This window comes from Erinaceus europaeus, chromosome 9, assembly GCF_950295315.1.
Source record: "Erinaceus europaeus chromosome 9, mEriEur2.1, whole genome shotgun sequence".
Taxonomy (NCBI): domain Eukaryota; kingdom Metazoa; phylum Chordata; class Mammalia; order Eulipotyphla; family Erinaceidae; genus Erinaceus; species Erinaceus europaeus.
Genome location: NC_080170.1, coordinates 82,871,149 through 82,893,590, shown reverse-complemented (window position 1 = coordinate 82,893,590; position 22,442 = coordinate 82,871,149). Strand labels below are relative to the sequence as shown.

The 22,442-nt window shown below is 41.3% G+C and overlaps 1 protein-coding gene across 3 annotated transcripts in view; it reads right to left on the bottom strand.

The window, feature by feature from the left end:
• Positions 1 to 22,442, bottom strand: part of B4GALT4 (beta-1,4-galactosyltransferase 4) — a 101,605-nt gene that overhangs the window by 19,889 nt on the left and 59,274 nt on the right. For 2 of the 3 annotated variants that reach the window (XM_060198316.1, XM_060198315.1), the window contains exons 2-4: positions 12,886 to 13,291; positions 7,468 to 7,700; positions 3,408 to 3,595 (exon numbers count right to left, since the gene is read on the bottom strand). In XM_060198316.1, the coding sequence (XP_060054299.1) occupies positions 3,408 to 3,595; positions 7,468 to 7,700; positions 12,886 to 13,138 (674 nt within the window). In that variant the 5' untranslated portion in view covers positions 13,139 to 13,291. Of the gene's footprint in view, positions 1 to 3,407; positions 3,596 to 7,467; positions 7,701 to 12,885; positions 13,292 to 20,897; positions 21,009 to 22,442 lie in introns of those variants that run through there. The other variant, XM_060198314.1, reaches the window with a different exon arrangement.

The following is a 22,442-nucleotide window of genomic DNA, read 5'->3' as shown; positions in this document are numbered from 1 at the left end:
ATCAGAGCACTGCTCAAATCTGCTTATGGCGCTGCTGGGGATAGAATTTCAGACCTCTGAGGCATGAAGGCATGAAAGCCTTTGCATAACCATTATGCCATTTCTCCAGCCCTGACATGTTTTTTCTGTTTGTTTGTTTCTGCTTTTTAATGCAGAAGTGACTCAAAGAACCAACCTTCCAAATAATGACATTCTGATCCAAAGTCAAGTTTTCAAGGGAAAAATTAATCCTGTAGCCTGGAAGGCGACATAGTAGATCTACCTACCTACCTACTTATCTGCCTACCTATCATCTATCTATCTTTCTCTCTGTATCTCTCAAATTAAACATAGTGAAGGTATCTGTCTTTCTCTCCCCCTCTCTGTCTTACCCTCCTCTCTCCATTTCTCTGTCCTACCCAACAACAATGACATCAATGACAACAACAATAATAACTACAACAACAGTAAAAAAAAAAAAAATGATGGGCCTAGACCTTGAATAAATCCCTCTCACCATTGTTACTGGTCATCTCTATCAGGAACAACACAATAGACCCCTTTGTGGTCCCCCATAGGACCTGCCCTCAACTTGGATCAACAACGGTAGAGAATGTTCCATCCTCTGAAGGGAGGATGGACAATATACTCTATGCTACACCTGAGGGAGATGGGTCCTAAAACTGAGGCAGCTTGAAATGTCCCTACTTATGACCACAGAATGTGAGCTCAGATCTACAGGGATGCAGAGGTTACATAGGCTCCTAAGCTGAATATGGGCCCCAGATCACATCAAATCGATGGGGTTTACAATCAACAATATTTATATACCTTTCCCATATTTGGGAGCTACTCTCTTCCCTGATCCAGTCTTCTGGTCCTTCTGCCAGCCATAACATCATTTCTCCAAACAATAATTAGGATCCACCTACATATCTATTTTCAGGCTCAGGCAAAAAAAAACAAAACAAAACACTAGTATAGCCACAGGCTCTTTGGAATATAACTAAAATATGCCTACTAGCTATCTACAAAACAGAGACTCCCCCCCCCCCCAACACTTCATCTGCACTATTCCAGCCTTTAGGTCCATGACTGTTCAACAATTTGTTAGGCTTTGTATGTTAACTCTTTTCAACCACCAGGTTCCAGATGCTAGCAAGATGCTGACCAGACTTCCCTGGACAGATAACCCCACCAATGTGCCCTGGAGCTCCGCTTCCCCAAAGCCCTTCCCCACTAGGGAAAGAGAAAGACAGGCTGGGAGTATGGAACAACCTCTCAGTGCCCATGTTCAGTGGGAAAGCAATTACAGAAGCCAAACCTTCAACCTTCTGCATCCCACAATGACCTTGGGTCCATACTCCCAGAGAATTAAAGAATAGGAAAGCTATCAGGGGAGGGTATGGGATACAGAGTTCTAGTGATGGGAAGTGTATGAAGTTGTACCCTTCTTATCCTATGGTTTAGTCAATGTTTCCTTTTTATAAATAAAAAATTAAATTAAAAAAAAAACTTTGTACTCTAGCCCACTAATGTGTATTACCAGTATTTACTTAGTAAAGTGCATGGTTTACATAAAGTCAGCACATGAGCCAAAAATCACCTGCAGTCACTGTTACTCAAAGTAATCTCTTAGATAGTCCAGAGCGAGGGAACACAATAAAAGCAACATGGAGTCTAAGACCAAAAGAAGTAACGAGACATTTACAGTTTCCACCTCATGTTCATTCACAGAGTATTTACAAATAGACTCTCCCATATCATCTTAGTTTTCCATTTTTTATCACTTATTTATGTTGGGATAGAAACAGAGAGAAATTGAGAAGGGAGAAACAGAGGGAGAGAGACACACCAATAGTGTTGCTTCACCTCTTGTGAAGCTTGCCCCCTTTAGGTGGAGACCAGGGGCTTGAACCCAGGTCTTTTTGTAATGTGTGCGTTCTGCCCCAAGTTTCCTATTTCCGCCTCTCCCTTTCTCTTCCTCCCATTACCAAGTATTTACAAGTGACCTTTCAGAAGTTAGATGCATAAGTGATATAACTCTTCTGTAGATATCCATCTTCTCATACCAACAAGCGACTGGCAGCTCTCTGAGGGCAGGTCCTTGACATTATTCCAATTGGCCAAATGGTCCCTAATTCAAAAAGAACTGCAATTCTGAGCGAACAGGTAAATGGCAGGGCTTAGGAGAAGTTGATAGATAAGTGTACACAGACTTAAGTGAAACTGTAATTAGAGCATTTGTAGAGAATTTTCATGGTCACTAGTTTCTGGTCATGCTTGAATAGGAGCTGGGATAAAAGAAGGCTGAAAAGTAGCCTTGTCTTTCTGTGGTGGTGGGGGCTTGGGGCTGGGAGGTGGAATAAAAGCAGAAATGATGGTCCCTTGTAGTGTTGAGAGAAAGAAATCTGTCCTAGGTACCTGGGCTCCTAAGACTACTTAGTGGATATATTTCCCACTCACTCCCCTGGATTGAACTCTGAAAAGATGCCACAGTCTCACCAGAGGGCTGGCAGTTAACCTGAGAGGAAAGTAAAGAACAGACAGGCAAGTTACTTGGGTGCCTCTGTTCAGTATAGGACAGAGTCCAAGCTCCACTCTGTGAGCACTGTAGGCAGAATTGATCATTATCTGCAATGCTTGACTACTTTCATCTGATCTTTCCCTTTTATCTTTTCAGTCCTCTGCTAAGGTTTTTCTAGAGAAATTAGGATTTTATGTTTCTTTTGTTCACATTATTTACTGTTTTAAATATTTATTTATTTATTTATTTATTCCCTTTTGCTGCCCTTGCTGTTTTATTGTTGTAGTTATTATTGTTGTTACTGATGTTGTCGTTGTTGGATAGGACAGAGAGAAATGGAGAGAGGAGGGGAAGGCAGAAAGGTGGAGAGAAAGATAGACACCTGCAGACCTGCTTCACAGCTTGTGAAGCGACTCCCCTGCAGGTGGGGAGACCAGGACTCTGGATTTTATGTATTTTATTGCTTTCAAAGTTTTCACTGGGGTTTTGTGCCTGCAATATGAATCCACAGCTCCGGGTGGCCATTTTTTCCCTTTCTTATATCTAATAATACAGAGAGAAACTGAGAGAAGAGGAGATAAAGAAGGAAAGAGAAAGAGATACCTGCAGCACTGTTTCACCACTCATGAAGCTTCCCCCAGCAGGCGGGGTCTGAGGGCTTGAACCCAGGCCCCTGCATGTGATAGCATGTGCACTCAACCAGGTGCATCATTGTCGACCTCCAAGCATTTTTTTTCTGTAGAGAATTTCTCTCATTGTTATTTTTTACTTGTAGTCACATACCATGAGGAATTATTCTTTTCTCATTTCCTTAAGGCATTCTGGACTCTACTTTCTACAAAGCTTTGATGTTAACAGGCAAATTCCTCAGTCCAAGCAAGCCATCACAGACCCGCCTTACCTGTACCCAGTGCTATTCCTGCCAACCACCAGATGTTTGGGCTGATCCTCACACTTATAAAGATTCAGGTCATTTTCAGGCACCAGGTCCACATCATGGAATATGAAGCAGTCCCAGTTTTCATCCTTGAGCGCTTCTATGTAGCCCACATTCAAGAGTTTGGCTCGATTAAACGTTTTACTTCCAGCCTACAGATATGGAAATTTAAACTTAAAAAGCTCCAGAGACAAGGCTTTTATACTATCCTCCTCCTCAATTCAGTTCCAACAGCTGACTAATATTAGTCTTGCCAACCTACTAGAACATACTTGTGACATAAAAATCTGACCAGGAACATGCAAAGACAAAAGATTCCTTTATATATATATCTTTTTATGTTTCATACAAATGTATATGCTGTAATTTAAATAGCATACGTTAAGCAGAGAACTGTTTAATAGATAGAGTTTCAACACTGCAAAAAGTTCTAGAGACTGGATCTACAGTAATATGAATATTCTTAATAATACTGAACTTGGGCAATGGAGACAGCAGTTGTGCACTATATGTTCATGTCTGAGATTCAAAGGTTCCAGATGAAATTCCTGGTACCATCAAAATTCAGAGCCAAGTGGGGGTGTGGGGATGTGGATGTGTGCACACAATAAAATCAAATTTATTTTTATTTATTTTTATTTATTTATTTATTTCTGCCTCCAGGGTTATCACTGGGGCTCTGTGCTTCCACTATGAATCCACTGCTTCTGGAGACCATTTTTCCCATTTTGTTACCCTTCTTGTTGCCCTTGTTTTTATTACTATTGTTGTTGTTGGATAGGACAGACAGAAATCAAGAGAGGAGAGAAAGAAAGACACCTGCAGACCTGCCTCGCCGCTTATGAAGTGACAACCCCCCTGCCTGCAGGTGGGGAGCTGGGGGCTCAAACTAGGATCCTTATGCTGGTCCTTGAACTTCGGTGCCAAGTGTGCTCAACCCACTGCACTACCACCTAGCCCCCAAAACCGAATTTCTTAAGAGAGCTGGGGAGGTGACTCAGTATCAGCGCATAGGAACTGCATGTCTGAGGGGGGCTGGACTCACCTGGTAGAGTGCACATGTTACCATGCACAAGGACCCAGGTTCAAGCCCTAGGCCACCACATGGGAGCATGCTTTACATGTCTGTCTGTCTGTCTCTCTCTCTCTCTCTCTCCACTGTAGGGTTGCATAGTGGGGGAGAGAGAAGAGACCAGGAACTTGTGGCAGAGCAGCAACGCAAATCTTTATTCACTCGGATGCTCCAGAACTGTGTGTGAGCACAGCAGTTCAGGCCACATGGAGCTAGCAAAATGGCCGCCTCCCACTATGCCCACCAGCCCTTCTCCGGGTCGGGTAGCAGAAGCAAAAAGAGCAAAGAGAGAGCGAAAGCGGGAACAGAGGCTTTTATGGGAGAATTCCGGAAGTGGCAAGTTGGGATGGGATTGGCTAGGAAAGGGGGTGGAGAAAGGCAAAAGGCATGTTGGGAAGGTGGAAGCATCCTTAGCAACTGTGGCAATGGTTTTAACTGAATTAGCAATACCCTGAGGGGATAACATGGTGGTGGGGATCTTTCAGGCAAAACAATGATTCTGTAAGCAGAGCAGGGGGGCTGGCTTTAAGGCCCAACACTCCACCTCTCTCCCTCTCTCTTTATTGTCTAACTAACAAAACAGACAAGCAAGCAAACAAAAAGCCACTGGGAGTGATACAAGTTGTATAGACACCAAGCCCCAGTGATAAACACTAAGGAAGGGGTGGGGTGGGGAGAGGAGGGGAGGGGAGGGGTGGGGTGGGGTGGGGTGGGGCAGGGAGGAGATGGGAGGGGTGGGGCGGGGCAGAGTGGGAATGGAAGGGGGAGACACCAAGGGAAGGGAAGGAAAGGAAACAAAAAAAAGGAAAAGAGAACAATATTTAAATTGATTTGATTTTCTTTCAATAAACATCAATAGCAAATAGATGCATCTTGGGCCGGCAAGACAAGTTCATTGAGGAGGATGCCTGCTTTGCCATGTGTACAACCCACAGTAGATCTCCAGAGTACAACACATAGGGTTACTACAACACTGGGGGGAGCTTTGGTGATATGGTGTCTCTCCTTTCTCTTTCATCTCTCCTTTCTCTTTCATATCCTCTCTCTCTCTCTCTCTCTCTCTCTCTCTCTCTCTCTCTCCATCTCTCTCTCCCTCTCTCCCACTAGAGAAAATAATGATTTGGGACTTGGTGCCTGCATGACTCCACTATTTCCAGTGGCTTCCTTCCTCCTTCCACCTCTTCCTCTTCCTCTTCCTCTTCTCTCTGTTCTTCTTCACTTCCAGGGTTACGGCTGGGGCATAGTGCCAACATTAAGAATCCACATGTCCTAGCAGCCATTTTTTTTTCCATTTTATTGAACAGGACAGAGAGAAATTTGAGAGAGGAGGGGGAGACAGAGAGGGAGACAGAAAGACAAAAACCTGCAGACCTGCTTCCCTGTTTGCGATACTTCCCCACTGCAGGTTGGGAGCAGGGTGCTCAAACCCATGCTTAGTACTATGTGCTTAATACTATGTGCACTTAACCGGGTGTGCCACAGAACAATCCCCTCCTTTTTTTTTTTTCTTTTATAAGGTGAAAGAGAAATATAGGGAAGAAACAGAGAGAGAAGAGATACTGCAGGGAAGGCCAGGAGGTGGCACATAGTGCAAAGCACAGGAACCTGCACAATAATCCTGGTCAAGCAGCAGCCCCCCACCATCTGCATGGGGGTCGCTTCACAAGTGGGGGAGCAGATCTGCAGGTGTCTTTCTTTCTCTCCCCCTTTGTCTTCCCCTCTACTCTCAATTTCTCTCCATCCTATCCAACAACACCAACAAAAAATGGCCACCAGTAGCAGTGGATTCATAGTGCAGGTGGGGGTGTGAGGAGAGAGACAGAGAGAGATGAAGATACTGTAGGACTAACTGTGAAGCTTCCCCACTGCAGGTACTCTCATAATGGTGGCCTGGAACTTGAACCTGAGTCCTTATGCATGGCAACATGTATACTCTACTGGTGAGCTCCTGTATCCTTCTAACTGAAGAAAAAAAAAATGGCCTGGAGCAATGAAAACCCAAGGTTGACAAAACAAAAACAGAAGCATCTTACATCTCTCATTCTAAACTGTCAAGCTAAACTCCTCAAAAGCAGGTTAAATCACATATACTGTGTTTCTTTTTTTTTTTTTTAATTTTTCATATTTATTTATTCTCCCTTTTGGTGCCCTTGTTGTTTTTTATTGTTATTATAGATATTGTTTTTGTTATTGATGTCATCATTGTTGGATAGCACAGACAGAAATGGAGAGAGGAGGGGAAGACAGAGAGGGGTAGAGAAAGACAGACACCTGCAAACCTGCTTCACCACCTGTGAAACGATTCCCCTGCAGGTGGGGAGCCGGGGCTCGAACCAGGATCCTTAAGCTGGTCCTTACGCTTTGCGCCACATGTGCTTAACCCGCTGTGCTACCGCCCGACTCCCAAATACTGTGTTTCTAACTCAGCTTCTGAAAGTCAAATAAGTGAATCAGAAAATGAAAACTATATATCATATGTTTTACATAGTAAACAGTGGCAAAACAAAAAGCAAAAAAACTGAGATAGCTATAGATATTCAGGGCTATTAACAGAGTAATCTAGCAAATCCTTAATCTAAAATTCCATTGAATAGCTACACTGAATAGTTTTTTTTTTTTAAAAAGTTGTGTCATACATAACAAATATATAATGATACAAACCAAATCCTGTGTGGGGGGAGGGTCAAAGAGCAGTCATTTGCTAACATGAGGGGGCTTACCAATTAAGCAGATTTCCTTCATGTAAGTCAATGAAATTTTCAAGAACTTAGTTTTCTACTTCAACCCTCTAGAACAAGAATTTCCTTTATTCCTTTCAATGATAAATGAGGTTAGAGACCACACTTCTGATAATAGGTTGGTGTTCCTATTAGCCTACACAGACCAACAGCCAATCCCTCCAGAAGGTGAGGATCTGGAGGGGTGGAGCCCTGCCCTGCCTCCTGTACTCACCTGGTGGATGATGTAGATGCCATAGTCTAACTGCTGCCTCTGCAAGAACGGATGCAGGTGTTCTAGCAGGTACAGCAGGTGCTTCTCTCTGTTCCGGTATGGAATGAGGATGGCAACCCGCTGCACTGCCTTACATTCCTCAGGATGATATCGGCCTTTATGTACTTTGGGATTTTCTGCCTCAACTTCTTCCAGAGTGAGATCTGCTTTGAAAATGAGCTTGTTCTGGCCTTCTACAATGAAAATAAGGAACAATAACAGTGACTATCACATCAAATATTATTAGACACAGATAAGCCAGTATATGTAAACCACTCTGAAATGTACCTGGTACCCATGAACACTACACGAGTGTTAGCTTTTATGATCAATACCTTAAGGCCTCATTTGTTTATGGACTATAACCACACAATCATGTGACTCAGGCTACTTGCTGTAAAAAGTAAGTAACTGAAATATAAGACCATTCTCCCATGGCTGAGCAAACTGACTCTGGCTCTATGATTCATGCATAAGGAAATGTATTCTGCCCTGGTGATCTTAGTGAAGAAAGAGGTCAGGGCCAGACTGAGTAACTCTTTAAATGTACTTTATTTTCCTTTCCTTCTCAAATTTCCAAATAAGGTAAAGCTTTTTGAAATGGGCACCCAGTATATTATAGTGGAGGAAGAGGACAAGTAGGTGGAGGGTGTGGCATGCTGGCACCTGTCATGGGATATTATGAAATAATATATCTCTGACAAGAATCTTGTAAAACAACAGTTCCTCCAATAAAGTGAGTGTATTAAAAAAAAAAATCAAAAGCATGCCACAATATCAAGGTCATAAACAAGGCCCTTTTTCATGGGAATAGTTTTACCTTCCTGAAGGTAAAACAGTAACAGAAGTTGACTCCTTAACCCAGTTGTAACAGGTATATACAACACTGCAAGAATTCTCCCACTGTATCATGGCAAACACTGTAACGAGCATTTACTCAAGTAAGTCTGGACACAGTCACACCATATGAAATCCAAGGACCTTCAATGGTAGTCATTCCATACAAGACTTGAAGAGAGAAGACTGAAACCACTGACTCTCTCCTTCTGATCTAAATAACAGGACATTCTGACAGGAAGAAAGAGACAGAGGGAGCTGAGCTTTGCTGAAACTTCATATTCACTGATCAGGTTGTAAAATTCACAAGATATCTGCATGATGTACTATCCTTTTGTGAGGCAAGCAGTCACAGGCCCTTCCTAACTCTAAGTTATCATGCCTTGTTCCATGGAACCAGTCACTATGCTGGTCATGGCTGCTTAGAACTGACTACAGGGCTTGCAAAGTCACTGAAAGAATGTTCAACAGCACTGGGGACAAATAGCTGTTTCTAGTTAACTGTTTTCTAGTTAGCTCTACAGCATAACTGGCCTATAAGAAAGAGCATTCCTTAAAGGTCCTACATACAACACAGAGGTGACAATTAGCAATGATCTAAGAATAAATAGTAAAAAAGAAAAGTCCTATAAAAGGCAAACTACTAAACTTGCTGCCTGGGAGCTTCTGGGAGTTGGCAGCATGGCTGTAAAGATGTTTTTCATGCAGCCTGTTAAAAAAACAAACAAACAAACAAAAAATGACCATCTCTCTGCCCTTGGACTCTAAATGAGTATCTTACAACAAATCTTATACATACTATCACATTCTCATTGTCCTCTGGGGCTTCACTACTCCAAGCAGACTTTTTTTTTTTTTTACCAGAGCACTGCTCAGCTCTGGCTTATAGCAGTGAGAGGAATTGAACCTGGGAATTTGGAGCCACAGGCATGACAGCCGCTTTGCATAACTATTATGTTATCTACCTCTGCCCCGAGGCAAACTTTTTTTTTTAAAAAAAACTTTTTTATTTTATTTATTTATTTATTTTAAATTTCTTTATTGGGGAATTAATGTCTTACATTCAACAGTAAATACAATAGTTGGTACATGCATAACATTTCCCAGTTTTCTTTATTTATTTATTGGATAGGCACAGCCAAAAACTGAGGGGAAAGGGCTATAGAGAGGAACAGAGAGATACCTGCAGCCCTGCTTCACCACCTGTGAAACTTTCCCCCTGCAGGTGAGGACTGGGGACTCGAACCTGAGTCCTTGTGCACTGTAGCACGTGCGCTCAACCAGATATGCCACCATCCAGCCCCTGTGAGGCAAAATTTTAAAGGTGAAAAGAGCTAGACAGAGAAGCAGTGGGGAAAAAAGAGAAGAACCCACACCATGGACGCTTCCTTCAATGTAGTGGGAGTGGAGTCATAACTTTTCATGTGCCTTAATCTTCCAGTACCTGCTCTCACCTGTCTCCATGTCATTTCCATGACAGATTCTCAAGTTTTGTTCTTCCTTAGGCACTAGTGGCTCACTTAAATTCATCACTACTAATGCCACCCTTTTAATTCAGGTACTTGTCCCATATAGTGTCATTGCCCATTTATTCCTTAATAATGTCATGAAGACTTTAAACAAGAGTTACAGATCTACATTTCAATAGCTCATTTTAAGGTGAACCCTGGGAAGTCCCAGAAACCTTTCAAGGAAAAAAACACATCTAAACTGAATTTAGAAAGCATACATAGAAATCTGACAATCAACCAAACAAAGATGGTCAGAGGCAAAGGATTCTGAAAAGAGGAAACAATGTAGGTAGAAGTTTAAATGAAAGGGGGGTCAGGCGGTAGCGCAGCAGGTTAAGCACATGTTGTGCAAAGGTCAAGGACCAGTGTAGGGATCCTGGTTCAAGCCCCCAGCTCCCCACCTGCAGAGGAGTCACTTCACAGGCAGTGAAGCAGGTCTACAGGTGTCTGTCTTTCTCTCCCCCTCTCTGTCTTCCCCTCCTCTCTCCATTTCTGTCTGTCCTATCCAGCAACGAACGACATCAACAATAACAATAATAACCACAAAAAGGCTACAACAACAAGGGCAACAAAAAAGGAGGGAAAATGGCCTCCAGGAGCAGTGGATTCATGGTGCAGGCACTGAGCCCCAGCAATAACCCTAGAGGCAAAATATATATATATATATATATATATATATATATATTTCAAATGAATAACTGGAAAACTTAAAGGACTTTGAGGTTTTGCAGAATCAAAGATCTAGTAAGTTCTTTCTGGGTTAAATATAGTAGTTCTCTCTGATTAATGTGCTAACTAAAAATTAATTTACTTCTAATTCAAATTTAAAGGCAGCTTGGGGAAGTAGTTTAGCCTATTAAAGTACTTACTAACTTGCATGCCTGAGGCCCCAGAAGCTACAGGTCCAAACCCCAGCACCACCTTATGCCAGAGCTGAGCAGTGCTCTGGTCTCTCTCATTCTTTCTCCCTCCTCTCTCATATTCTCTCTCATATCTAAAAAAACAAGACACCTAAGGGGAATCAAAGCATACATATTCAAGAGAGAAACATTAAAGATAACATGGAAAAACAAACTTAGTCTTGTCCCTTGACTCTATACTTAGTCAAGAAAATGTTACTAAATGGAAAACAGTGGAAGTGGCGGCCAGGTGGTAGCACAGTGGGTTAAGAGCACATGGTGCAAAGCGCAAGGACTGGCATAAGGATCCCGGTTTAAGCCTCCTGGCTCCCCACCTGCAGGGGGTTTCGCTTCACAAGCACTGAAGCAGGTCTGCAGGTATCTATCTTTCTCTCCCCCTCTGCCTTCCCATCCTCTCTCCATTGCTCTCTGTCCTACCCAACAACAACAACAATATTAGTAGTATTAGTATTGTTAGTAACAATAATAACAAGGGGAAAAAATAGCCTCCAGGAGCAGTGGTGCAGGCACCGAGCCCCAGTGATAACCCCAGAGCCAAAAAAAAGAAAGAAAAAAAAAATAGTGGAAGCAAAAGTGTGCTTGTGCATCCCACCTCCCCAGAACCCTACCCCACTAGGGAAAGGTAGAAATAGGCTGGGGGTATGGATCAACCTGTCAACACACATGTCCAGTGAAGAATCAATTACAGAAGCCAGACCTCCGACTTTCTGTGCTACACAGAGATCTTTGGTCCATATTCCCACAGGGATAAAGAACAGGAAGCTTCCAGTGGAGGGGATGGGATATGGCACTTGGGTGGTGGGAATTGTATGAATTGTACCCCTCTAATCCCACAATCTTGTTTATCATTACTAAATCACTAATAATTTTTTTAAAAAAAGAAGTTGAAAAATAAGAAAACACAAAACAGAACTTGGACTGGGTTTGGTGTATTACACCAAAGTAAAAGACTCTGGGATTTGGGGGAGGGTTCAGGTCCTGGAACATGATGGCAGAAAAGAACCTAGAGGGGGTTGAATTATTATATAGAAAACTGAAGTGTTACACATGTACAAACTACTGTATTTTATGGTTGACTATAAACCATTTATTCCCCCAACAAAGAAAGGAAAAAGAATGTGCTTGCATTTTTCCACTTGGACTCTGCCTACATCAGAAAAAGAGCATGCCTGGGAGTCTGGTGAGTCCAAGAGAAGGATGAAATATACCAGCAGTAGTCACCAGCCTAGCTTAACCAAACCCGAGCTCATCCCACAGACTTGTGAACTTAATACAAGCCCAGTATATATGCTGCTAGGACTTTTGTGACTAGAAAAAAAAACTAGGTATGTTTATATAGCAAGATAATATAACTCAGAATATGAATACATTTTTCAAATAGTTTTGAGCAACAGAAGCTATACTAAAAATGTACCTATTAAAAAATGTACCTATTAAGTATAATTCCAGTTATAAAGAGTTTGGTAGAAATTTCATGAACAGTATTAGAATCCTGAAGTAAGAATGGTGACAGAAGAAAGTATGAGAACTTCTAGGATTCTAGGGTAAAATGTGCTTATTTATCTTTAGTGTGATGCCAGGAATTGAACCCAAGGATTCATGCAATTGTTCTGCTGCTGAGTCACCTTCCCAGCCTAATTTTTTTTTAATTTTTTTTATTTATTTATAAAATTCAAAAACTGACAAAATCATAAGATAAGAGGGGTACAGTTCCCACCACCAGAGCTCTGTATCCCGTCCCCTCCCCTGATAGCTTTCCTATTCTTTAAGCCTCTTGGAGTATGGACCCAGGGTCATTATGGGGTGTAGAACCAGCCCAATGTTTTATTTGATGGTTTTATGCCAAGGAAAGAAAAGAAATACTAAAGCATTGCTCCATCGCCCAGAGAGTTGCATTGGTGTTTTCATGTGATGTCTGAACTGAACACAGGTCTTCATACACCTCCCAGGCCCTAAGATTCTGTTACTTAATTTACATCATATTACATGGATATGTTCATTCTGTATAAGTTAACCAAGCCAGGTGCTGTTGTTGAATTTTGTACTTTTCTGTACATGTTATATTTAAATCAAAAACTTGCATGATGAACACATAAACAAGCAATACTTACTGAGGTGTGGAGACAGAGAAGGACAGTTGTCAAGCTCTACTTTTTTCAAGGATGCTTCACCAGTCAGAGTTCTTTCCTTCCCCCAAATCATGGCCTTGTTGAGATTAGCTACAAAATCCTTTGCTTTAGGAATCTCTTGAATAGCACCCACAAAATAATTACTGGTGGCCCACCCAACCACTGTCAGGCATAAGGTAAAAAGCAGTAGTAATCGGAATTTGTAAGAAAAATGGAAAGTCATTTTGAAGCCCATTTCTTTCTTATATGAGCAAAATGTATCTTGGCACGCCACTGGAGAGAGGGAGGTAGGAAGCCTCTAAAAAAATGTTTCCAATCTGATTGCAAGCTTGATGACAATTGAAGAACCAAAGCCTGCTTTTGCTCAGTAGTTCTGCTCCAGCAATCTCTAAAAGGCAATCACAAAGACATTTTGTTTCAACTAGAAATTTTATCCCAAAATAATTCACTAAAGCACACTGGAAACCTGTTACCAGCAGACCCTGACTAACAGCAATGGGAATTCTCTAGCTAGGCTATTGAAATCAGAAAACTCAGTATTTTAGAGAAAGAAGGTTAGACTATCTATACACAATATTTTTTTTCTGGGTTATGATCTAGGCTGTGGCCCAAGAAGAAAACCCATGTCCACATGTTACACAGAAGGCAAAAGCAAAATAAGGACTATTCTGAGCCAGGGACAGTCAAAATACAACCTGAATGCCCTCTGCCTTATTGCCCCTTCCTAGTGCAACTTAAAGATTAGCAACATGTAATCTCATTAGAGTATATCTTGATCCATAGAGAAAATAAGGTAAAAGGCAAAAACTGTACTTTGTAAGCCGAATGCCCTGGATTCAATCCTGGTATCAGAGGTGACCACAGGAACGCTCAAGTCTCTTGTCTCTCTCTCTCATAAAAAAATTTAAAAAATTTAAAAATCCAAGATTTTCTCTGCAATAACAAGAAAAACCTGTTCCTTAACAACAGGGAATGAAAAATCAAGGATTCTTCAACTAGGTAAACAGTAGAACATTGTACAACACATTTTCTAGCCTAAGGCTCTAAGACCCTAGGTTCAATTCCCAGCACCACCACAAGCTAGAGGTGAAGGGTGCTCTAGTTAGAAATAAAACAAACAAAATTAAGGAAAGCCAAGAATTTTTCAGTGATAATTGTTATAGTCACAATGAGGTACTGACATGGAATGCATCTCAATTTGAGTGGAAAGAAAGATGGAAACACAAGAAAATCCCCCACAGCAGTCAATAATCTGTAAGAACTGGCAGAACTATAACACAGGGCAGTCATTTAACTAACAAGAAAACAAAAGGGTTAGAAAAACTTGTAACTCAGCCAAGACCACACATCTGTTTTTGTTGTTGTTGTTTGTTTGTTTGTTTTTGGTTTTTGCCTCCAGGGTTATTGCTGGGGCTTGGTGCCTACACTACAAATCCACTGTTCCTGGAGGCTATTTTTCCCCTTTTGTTGCCCTTATTTTTGTTATTATTATTATTGTTGTTATTGTTGTCATTGGATAGGACAGAGAGAAATGGAGAGAGCAGGGGAAGACAGAGGGGGGAGAGAAAGATAGACACCTGCAGACCTGCTTCACCACTTGTGAAGCAGCTCCCCTGTAGGTGGGGAGCTGGGGGCTCAAACCAGGATCTTTACGTCGGTCCTTGCGCTTTGTGCCATGTGCACTTAACCCCGGCCCCCAAGACCACACATGTGATAGGTGGTGGAGCTGGAGTCTGAGCCCATATGGTCAGCTCCAAAGTCAACCTCCTCTATATGCCCCACATGGCTGTTTGCATCTTGCAACTATTCTTGGTGCCTGAGTATATCTAACACAAACCCTTGCGGCAATTCCTTCTGGCATCCATCTACATTACCTCTCCCCTACACTACCCTGTCACTTTCTATTCAAATGACTTCCTAGAAGCTTCTGCTCCTCCCTTCAGGAGACAGTCGAGGTGTAATGTCTGACTGATCCTGGAAACCTACAGACTGTCACCTGGAAGAAAAGGAACAGGAGGCTTCAGATGCTCAGATGCTAGGGTTGGAAGTCTTAATTTGTTTTGTTTTGCTTTGCTTTCATAGTGTCAGGGCTTTAATCCTCCCAGATGACTCATCCAGACAGAAAGAGATGCCAAAAAAGAGGGAAAAGGATAAAGATACCACAGCACTGAATGAAGATTCTTCCAGTATGGTGAATGCCAGTCTCAAGCCTAGATTGTGCACATGACAAAGCAAGCACACTACCCAGGTGAGCTATCTTGCCAATCACAGGATCAGTGATCATTGCTTAATAAAAAAATCTCAATCTTAGAAAATTTAGACTGTGGATGTTTTTTAAAGAGCTGCTTATGGAGAGCTAGTCCCCTGACAGGGAGTTGGGGGTTACTTGCTTAGATGCAGGGACTCTTAAAGTCAAAAGGACTGCAGTATTGGAAGCAGAGAGGAACTTTAAAAAATACATGCTTTGAGGGGTTGGGCAGTAGCGCAGCAGGTTAAGTGCAGGTGGCACTTATAGGACCTGCGTAAGGATCGTTCGAGGCCCGGGTTCCCCACCTGTAGGGGAAATCACTTCACAGGCAGTGAAGCAGGTGTGCAGGTGTCTTTCTCTCCCCCTCTGTCTTCCCCTCCTCTCTCCATTTCTCTCTGTCCTATTGAACAACGATGACATCAATAACAGCAATAATAACTACAACAATAAAACAACAAGGTCAACAAAGGGGAAAATAAATAAATAAATAAATAAATACATGCTTTGGCCCATACATTTCACAGAGCAAGGGATTTAGAGAGATTATGATTTAGAGAGAGATTAAAACCTACCCAAGAAGGAACTGAAAATAATCAGAGACTAATATTGCTGAGTTGTAACCCATAGAATTTGTCCAAAGATTAATTTTTTCCTTTTTCTTTATTACTGATTTAACAGTGGTTTACAGGTTCCATGATACAAAATGATAATGTAATTTTTTTTTAGTAATGGGACCTAGTAGTGGAAGAGCTGGTTGAGTGTACAAGTTATAATGTACAAGAACCTGGGTTCAAGCCCCCAGTCCCCACCTACAGGGGGAAAGTTTCACAAGTGGTGAATCAGGGCTGCACCTGTCTCCCTGTCTCTCTCCCTCTCTACTTCCCCCTTCCTCTCAATTTCTGGCTATCTCTAACCAATAAGTAAATTAAAAGATAATTAAAATAATAAGTTTAAATATATATTATATAATAATGTTATAGTAATATAAAATCAAGGCTCACTATTAATGATTACTTTGTAAATAGCCCTCCATTGCTAACTCTACCACTGGAGACTATATGAGATCCAGGTTGAAATGATTACTGGAGCTCCAGTGGCGCAATCGGTTAGCACATGGTATTTACAGAGAAATAATTACTTCCCACCTTTTCCAAGCCTCTCAAACTTTACAAGAAAAGGAAAAAGGAAAGGAAAGGAAAGGAAAGTTCCAGCATACATCTTACTGTTTCCTATTAATAAACATCTGAGTGATGATGATAGTGTCAAACCATCTTTCAAAGAACAATCAACTGTTCAGCCTCCTTGTCAGTTAAGAGGATAAGAGGGCACTGAACTCCAACTCCATCAGGTCCCAGAGAGAGAGGATGAAAAGGGGAGAGATATTTGGATGAAGCAGTGGCTTGGAGGGGGAGAGAGGACTGGACTTGAAAGAAAAAGGGGGCAATTATATACAAATGTAGACAGATATCTATAGAGATGATGGTTAAACCCATGTCTGCAACCTTGGTAGAACCACGGTGGACTGCAATGGAAGGATCAGGGATTCAGAACTCTGGTGGTGGGAATGGTATGGAATTGTAGCCCTGTTGACATGTTATTTTGTAAATTAATATTGAATCACTAATTTTAAAAAATTTAATAAGACTATGTACCTAAACACCTAGTATATTCATCCCAGAAATGTAATGATTCTTGATTCAGGGCAGCAAGAAAGATTACCTGATTTATCATGTACATATTTAACATGCTACTATAGGGAAAATTGAGTCAATTCTCTGAACCATTTTTGCAACATTTCTCTAATTCAGAAACTACTTTAACAAAGTTTCTGACAACATGTTGAAACCTCGGAGACTCTATCAAATATGTAGTCAAATTATTCTCAAAGTGAACCACTACTTTTATAGTCTTAACACCTCAAATTAACCTGATACAGAGTAGGTACTCAGTAAACAATAAATGGCTTTATGTGATCTGAGAGATGGCACAGTGGATAAAGCACTGGACTCTCAGGCAATGAGGTCCTAAGTTCAATCCCCAGCAGCACATGTACCAGAGTGATGTCTGGTTCTCATTCTCTCTCTCTCTCTCTTCCCACCTTTCTCACTAATAAATATTTTTTTTAAAAAAAATGGCTTCTAGAGTACACTAGTTGAAATCTATGAGGACATAACCTCAACCTGCTAAAAGGTGAGTTGGGTAGTGGGGTGAATAAAGACTAATAGGAAGGGAAAACTAAATGGCCATAAAATTCCATTTGGAAAGGGTTTTGAAAATTGAAAAAAGCATACCCGTGTTCACTTTTCTGTTTATTAACATGAATGCTTTTCTAGGACAGAGGGCCCCATCTCTAAGAAGTGGCACTTTTTCTCATATATGTCTGCCACTTCTGTTCCTCTGCTACTGAGCAGTGGTAAGTTGTCTTCCTTTTCCCTGACTCTGAGAAGAGCTGTTGCTTAACTGTCTTTCCCTCCAAAACACACCAGAACTGTGTCTTCCTCTGGGCAAGAGCTGTGATGGTACTGCAGCATCCACTTAATAGTGAGATTTGTCATGAAATGGTCAGGAAGCATGGAATCACTTAACAATGTATGTTATGCAGCATCAAAGAATCCCTAAAGATTTCTGAGGGAGGATCTAATGAAGGTGACATGTGGACATGTGTACTTAGTGCTATTTCTGGCTATCACTGAGAACCTTGCAGTGGGGTCAATGAGAGTTCTCTTTCTGCAGTCATCAGGGGAAAGAGAGAGACAGGCTGGGAGTATGCATCGACCTGTCAACGACCATGTTCAGCCGGGAAGCAATTACAGAAGCCAGACCTTCCACCTTCTACATCCCATAATGACCCTCAGTCCATACTCCCAGAGGGATAAAGAATAGGAAAGCTATCAGGGGAGGAGAAGGGATATGGAGTTCTGGTGGTGGGGAACTGTGTGGAGCTGTACCCCTCTTATCCTGTGTTTTTTGTCAGTGTTTCCTTTTTATAAATAAAGTAAATAAATAAATATTTCTAAAAGAAAGAAAGAAAAAGCAAGGGGGCTGTGGTAGATAGTATAATGGTTATGCAAAGAGATTCTCATGCCTGAAGCTCTAAAGTTCCAGTTCAATCCCCTGCACCACCATAAGTCAGAGCTGAGCAGTGCTTTGGGAAAAAGGAAGGAAGGAAGGAAGGAAGGAAGGAAGGAAGGAAGGAAGGAAGGAAGGAAGGAAGGAAGGAAGGAAGGAGGGGAAAAAAAGACAAAGCAAGGGTTCTAAGGTTACAGAAAGCAGAGTTCAAGTCTAGCCATAAGATGCATTAATGTTTTGGGTAAGTGACCTAAGTTTCTGAGTCTGCCTTGTTCTCTATTTAAAAAACATTTCTTGGGGCAGAGCCAAGATGACGAGACTTGGAGGCAGCTGCTGGCGTGAGCTCTGACTACAACTGCTCGATAGGCCACCAGGTTCCAGATGCTAGCATGATGCCGACCAGACTTCCTTGAACAGACGACCTCACCAATGTGTCCTGGAGCTCTACTTCCCCAGAGACCCACCCTACTAGGGAAAGAGAGAGGCAGGCTGGGAGTACAGATGTCAGTCAATGCTCATGTTCAGCGGGGAAGCAATTACAGAAGTCAGACCTTCCACCTACTGCGACCCACAATGACCTTGGGTCCATACTCCCAGAGGGATACAGAATAGGAAAGCTATCAGGGGAGGGGAGGGGATACGGAGATGTGGTGGTGGGGATTGTGTGGAGTTATACCCCTCCTATCCTACGGTTTTGTTAATGTCTTCTTTTTTAAATAAATTAATTTTTAAAAAATACAAAATAAAAAAAAACATTTCTCAGAGTTTGATTTCAAGAATACCTATATTAGCTACATAGGGGAAATTTGTGAAAGTTGTAGTTTTCTGGGTCCCTACTCCAGAGCTAAGGATTAGAATAGCTGGGACTGAAACTCAAGAAAATGAATTTTTAACAAGCTCCTCAGATTCTTATACACATTAAAGTTTGAGAACCAATGAAATAAGAGACTAGTTCTAGAATGCAAATAGGTCCTTCAGAGATGTTTATTTACTTCCTAAGAAGTAAGAAGATATGTGAAAATAAAACTTTCTAAATGCATCTCAATAGCTTTCTACTCCATTTAGAAATCTATTGTTAAACCGTATTTACTGGGGTCAGGTGGTATCACACTTGGTTGGGCACACATTACCTTGCACAAAAACCCAGGGTGAGCCCCCTACCTGCAGGGAGTGAAGCTTCCTGAGTGGAGAAACAGTGCAACTGGTGCCTGTCTTACTCCCTCTCTAGCTCCTATTCCCCTCTCAATTTCTGTCTGTCCTATCAAATAAAAAAATAAATATTTTAAATGTGTTTAATGTAAGGTAACAATCAAAGGTAGACTACAATAGTCAAACCAACATTACTAAAATAACCAAAAATAATTAAAATGTTAATAACAGGATACTTAATTGGGTAGAGTACCTCCACCTGATGGAATATATGCTCTCATTACAATGGTGCTTAAGAAACTACATGAGAGACTAATTATCACGGCTAACTGGGGGCAGGGGAAGAAATGCACACATCATGAATGCAATCCCAATAGAGTCATTCTAGCTATGTATTGTGTGCATGTCTTTTATATAGAAGATGCCAGAATGAGGGAGCTGAGCAGTTGTGTGCACATATGGCCATGTGCAATGACCCAGGTTTGAGTCCCTTTTCCCCATCTGCAGGGAAGATGCTTCATGAGCAGGAAAGCAGGTCTGCAGGTATCTTTCTCTCTCCCTCTCTAACTCCCCCCCCCCTCAATTTCTCTGACCTATCAAGTATAAAGAAAGGGGGGAAGGAGGACAGAATGGCTGCTGGAAGCACTGAATTTATGGTGCCAGCATGGAGCCCCCAACGAAAATGCTGATCACAATTAAAAAAAAAAATGTCAGAATCACTGGTAGTCAGATCTTATAGGATTAGAGAAATTATGCTTCTTCCATATCCTCTTATTTTTCCACAATGAAAGTTAATGATCAGAAGCCATGTTGTTTTCTCTAATAGATTGGAAACATAGTGTCCCTTTTAAATATCACAGCTTAGAGATGACATAAGAGAAAGTGTAACTTCAAATTACATGAATCTGGCAGCAATTCAGTCATATTTCCTTAAGGAAATCTGTTTGTTTTTTAATTTGTTTTAATTATCTTTATTTATTTACTGAATAGAGACAGCCAGAAATTGAAAGGAAAGGGGGAAATAAAGAGACAGAGAGACACCTGCAGTCCTGCTTCGCTACTCATGAAGCTTTCCCCGTGTAGACTGGGCACTTTAACAGAGGTCTTTGCATTTTAACATGTGCACTCAACCTGATGCACCATCACTTGGCCAGAAAATGTGATCTAAATAGGGGCTGACATAATGAATGTTAACTAGACTTATTGAAGTGATTATTTTACAAAGTAAAAATATATAAAAGTATCATATTGGACACCTGAAATTGACAGATGCCAAACATCTTATATGCCACCTCTCATTGAAAAATAGTTAAATGAGCCCCAACAAGCCAAATCTCAAAGAGAAACTTCAGAGGCTGTCAGTAATTTTCAATGTGAGAATCCTACGGTCTCTGACTAGAATTTCTATTCCACAGACTTTTATTTCAAAGGCTGGAGCCAGTGAATCCAAATTTTCAGCTGAAACCCAAGTATATTTATGAAACCAATGTTCACTGATAGTTTAAGGGGGAAGAAAACTACCACTTACTTACTTTGAATACTCCCACTTTGAATAATGATCTTCAAAGAGATAATTCTCAAATAATTTTCAGGAATCTCTGGGGAAAACATTATTATCTCACTTTCAGTAAGATACTAAGGAGAGCCAGGTGGTGGTAAACTCAGTTGAGTTCACATGTTACCAGGCACGAAGATCTGAGTTCAATCCTCTGGTCCCCACCTGCAAGGAGAAGCTTCAGAGTTGTGAAGCAGTGCTGCAGGTATCTCTTTCTCCCTCTCTGTCTCATCTCCCCTCTCAAATTCTCTCTGTACTATCAAAATAATAAATAAATAAGGCTGCTGGAAGCAATGGATTTGTCATGCAGGCACTGAACCCAAGCAATAACCTTGGTGGCAATAAAAAAACAAATAATAAAGAAGATACTAAATACTTATATATCAAATTGTATACAAAATATAATTACAGTCCAGCTTTATTATTCCCACTCACAACTACATAGTCAAACAGTCCAATACTTCTTTTTAATAAATTACTTTAATCTGATGAAAGTGTGTATCTTACTTCTCCAAAATGTACAGACACACTCCCTTTTCTCCTTCTTCTTTTTTGTTTTTTCTTTTGCACTTCCTTGGGGCTTAACGGACAACACTTTTCTACAAGAGAAGATTCCAAAAAGATAAAATTATAGTACAATAGAACACTACCTTCTCTTAGAAAAATTTTCCAGCACTTCTGCCCAAGTAATACTCTCCTCCCTTCTCTTTAGACTCAATTTTCAACCTAAATCCTGAATTTTATTCATGCCTCCCTAAGATTCCTTGGTTTTATTTTTCAGCCAGAGCACTGCTCAGCTGTGGTTTTTACAGTGGTAATGGCGATTGAACCTGGGACCCTGGAGCTCTAGGCATGAAGGTCTGTTTGCATAACCATTGTGCTACCTCCCCAGCCCCTCCTTGGCTTTCTTGAATTTTCAATATGGTTCTTTTCTTTAAAAATTAGAGGGGCCAAGTAGTCACTCTCCTGGCAGAGTACACTTGCTACCATGTACAAAGACCCAATTTCCAGCCCCTGATTCCCACCTGCAGGGCCAAAGCTTCATAAGCTGTGAGGCAGTGCTGCAGATCTCTCTCTCTCTCTCTCTCTCTCTATATATATATATATATATATATATATATATATAATCTTTATTTATTAATAGAGACAGCCAGAAATCAAGAGGAGGGGGGATATATAGCGAGAAAGAAACAGAGAGACACCTGCAGCTCTGCTTCACCACTCACCAAGCTTCCTCCTGCAAGTGGGGACAGGGGTTTGGGTTTGAACCCCGGTCCTTGTGCACTGTAGCATGTGAGCTCACCCAGGTGTGCCACCACCAGATCTGTCTCTCTCTCTCTCTCTTTCTCTCTCTCTCTCTTAATTTCTCTTTGTCTCTCATCCATCCTCCAGCTAAGAAAAAGGAGGGTGAAAAAAAGGCACTAGCAGTGACAAGGAGGGTGAAAAAAAAGCCACTAGTAGTGGTGGAATCATTGTGCAAGCACTAAGCCCCAGTGATAACCCTGGAGACAAAAGGAA